General features: G+C 43.1%; 1 protein-coding gene across 1 annotated transcript in view; it reads left to right on the forward strand.

Annotated features, from left to right (window-relative positions):
* NSF (N-ethylmaleimide sensitive factor, vesicle fusing ATPase) overlaps positions 1–3,494 on the forward strand; it is a gene marked incomplete in the record, with an annotated part of 153,800 nt that overhangs the window by 147,448 nt on the left and 2,858 nt on the right. Inside the window, 1 exon segment of the mRNA XM_014591835.2 lies at positions 775–888. Coding sequence (XP_014447321.1) covers positions 775–888 — 114 coding nt within the window.

Raw genomic sequence — 3,494 nt, forward strand, 5'->3', positions numbered from 1 at the left:
TTTCTTTTTTTTTTTTTTTTTTTTTTGAGCAAATATATCTCTAAGTTATCATGGAGACTCATAGGAACACATGATTTAAGATGCAAGTTTTGGGGCTGGCTTCCTTCTGCAACTCTAATACATTGCTCAAAGGAAGCGAGATTCCACATGGCGATTACAGTTCAAATCCGTGATCTGGATTGCCTGAAAAGGTAATATCCACCATGCAAGTGGGCCGGAGGCCTGGAGGAAGGGGATTCTGGTGTGACCAGGCATTGTAGAGGGTGCTCACTTCTAACAGTGCACGCGCACATGCTTTACCACAAATTAAAGGGGGAAAATGATGCCAGGTTTTAGTTTCGTGATTGGGCCTAGTGAGTTTAGGAAAGTCAGATTGGATTTTTTTTTAAGGTTTTTGCCATAGAGCACATGTACTCATGGGAAGAGACACTAACAGGGAAAGTGAGAAATTACCCCCCGGGGGGGCATAGCCACACTCTCCATTCTCTATTCGCCTTCTGGGAGTTTGGGCACACATGCACACATCCCTGGCTTGAGTTTCAAGCCACCAGATCTGAACTCAAACCACAGTCAGCCATGTGGGAGACCAGCACCTCAACCACCATGCCATCTGTTGCCCCCAGTCAGATTAGATTTAAAAATAGGAGAGAATTCTATCTGCTTGAACCAGTCAGGTAGTTTTTATTCCTACTATTTTAAGGATGAATAAAGAATTCACTCATGTTGATACACTTACTGTAAAAGTGCTTTTATTATTGTTCATTGTTTGTATAGCTTTTGGGCAACTTCAAGGATAAAGAACGCACCACAATTTCACAGCAAGTCAAAGGGAAGAAGGTCTGGATAGGAATCAAGAAGTTACTAATGTTGATCGAGATGTCCCTACAGGTAGGACATGATTCAGACATAAAGAAGCTTCAGAGTATGTCTAGAGCTTTAATGTTTCCTTTTGCTAAGGTTTTAATTAAGTTAAAATCGTCTTAAATGATGGTTGAGCTCAAGTTGGTATCAGTGGCCTGCTTCTGTTTATTCAAACAATAACTTATGGATACTTTTCTTTCTCACTTCATAAAATTCAAAGTTGGAGAGAAGATTATAACATTACTTTTATTTAGGAAGTCACCAGGTTTTAGAACTTAGAGGACTTCAAAGAGCAGTTGTTCTGCTGCCCCTCGCTTGAGAGATGGGTGCGCTCCGAGTCCCACAGGCTGCAGGAAGTCCTCCAGGATCACACACCGGCTAGAGATGGCTGGAGATGGCAAGGGCGGTGTGTGGTCCCTCGCAGGGCCTGGGAGGCTGTTTGAAGGAGCAAGTTAATTGGAAAGGCCGGCTTGGACTCTGTCTTTTCCTCTGTCTGTCTGGGCTCCTAGAAATTTCATGGAACTCCTTGTAGGGTGGAGGCATCCAGGCTCATGTAGAAAACTCAGCCCCAGGCTGCTGCCTAGGCAAGGACTTGCAAAACTGCTTGGGACTTTCTCCTGTGTCGTCCCTCCCTCCCCCCTCAACTTAACTTTCCTCTTTTTGCAGCTCCACCCCCATGTGCCCATCCTTATCTTCTTATCTGACATAGTTAGATAACTAATTCGTCCCTATCAGGCCCTGTGAATTCAGAGGCCTGGCTCTCACTCAGTAGCCACTCCGTGGTTCCTGGAGCAGAGCTGCACAGTGCGTAGGGTGCTCGGCAAACTTGCTGAATGAGCGAGGAGCTCCGGCCCTGGTGCTAGGTGGACAGACTGCTCAGTCTAAGCATTGATGTCCCCAGTGAGCCCTGCCACTCCATTCCCGTGAGTGGCGAGTGGCAGAGGTGACATTTCAGTTCAGCAGTGACATCTGAAATAGGACCAAATTGGGAATGTGAAGTAAATGCTTTCTTACCTTTTGTGGTGCGTTTATTTTAAAACAAAACTTTGGTGGTTTTCAGAAACCTCAAGTTTAAGCTACTAAACTTTTCAAGTGCACTGTTTCCTAAGTCTGTTTGTTTTCCACTGTGAGCAATAAATTAAAGCTCCAGCCTGACCGTTTTCTCAGGCTTACTCCCGGTAAAGGCGTACATACAGGTGTATTGGCTTTTTCCTTGAAAAAGGATAAATCTGTCAGTCAGCTCTACTCTGCATTTTTATTTTTTATTTTATTTGTTTTTGAAGTTTTTTTTTTTTTTTTTGGTTTCGGCACAATTTTTTTTCAATAACTGCATAGAAGAAACTATGTGGATTTTTCTCTCCAGCCCCCACTTCCCCTCCCCCTTTGATGCCTGCAGGTCAGTGATGAAGTTAAAGCCTCTTCTGTATGCGGGGTGGAAGGTGAGTGGGCAGCCACTGACACTTCATAGGCCTCTGAGTGTGAGCCCCTCACGTCAGATGGATTCCGTGCAGCTGAGTGAACTCTCTTTAGATCTGCCTTCCCGAGACCGGGCTAAGTGAAGAGGCATGTAGTTCGGCAGAATATAAGTCACGTTACCCCTCTCTTCACTATACACGATTCTGTTAAAACTTGCACAGTGCTGAGGATCTGCTCTGACTGGATGTCACCTGAGGGAATAAAGTCATTTATCTAGATTACTTTTTTCCTCCCTTTCTCTTGACTTTTAATTCCATAGCTACAGGCAAGTCAGTAAGTCGTTGCTCACACATATTAAATATATTTAATGGGCAAAGACCTGCAAGTACCGACTACAACCCAGCCCCAGCCGAGCTCCAGCCAGTTCCATTTAAAAAAAGAAAAAAAAAAAAACCTGACAATTGATTCATATGTAATTCTATTCCCAAAGAGAAAAAATGTTTCTTCTGTTAGCTATTCACACTTTTTCTTAGTCCTTTGTAGTCTGACCTCTTAACGTTGATACATTTGAAACTTCTGTTCATGATTTTCTCCCTTAGTCAGTGGAGAAGAAATCTTTTTTAAAAAGTGGTTGGGGGGATTGTCCCCCCAACATTTACCCATAACTGCACCGAGCACTCGAAGGCTGTTCCTGGAGGGCAGGGAGGTCCCTCTTCGGAAACAGGCTCTCGCCCTAAACATATTTTAAAAGTTAGATTTGTTTCTTACAATAAAACTTATCCTAAGGAATTTGAGATATTTTGAATGATCATTTTCTAGATAATTTCACATCTCTGGTGGACCAATGAGGATAAAATATATTTTAGCAGATTAGCTCTAAATGTGTATAGAAAATAAAAACCTGTAAATAGAATGAAAAATATCGACCTGAAAGACAACTTGAATCGCCAAGTCCCTGAATAAAGTTCCACCATCTTTCCTCAGACCTGCGACACATCCTCGGTCGAGGGCACAGGTTACCCAGAGGTCGGGCTCACAGTGGTCCACTCCACTCTTCATTTCAGTCTCAGCCCAACTTTCTTTTTTTTGTTTTTATTTTTTTTTTTTTAGAGGTTTTTGTTTTTGTTTTTGTTTTTTGCTACAGGGCGCATGCGCTCGCCAGACAGAGAGAGAGAGAGAGAGACAGAGAGATAGAAAGCAAGAAATTACCCCCCCCC

This window comes from Tupaia chinensis, unplaced genomic scaffold (assembly GCF_000334495.1).
Source record: "Tupaia chinensis unplaced genomic scaffold, TupChi_1.0 Scaffold000624_1, whole genome shotgun sequence".
Classification (NCBI taxonomy): domain Eukaryota; kingdom Metazoa; phylum Chordata; class Mammalia; order Scandentia; family Tupaiidae; genus Tupaia; species Tupaia belangeri.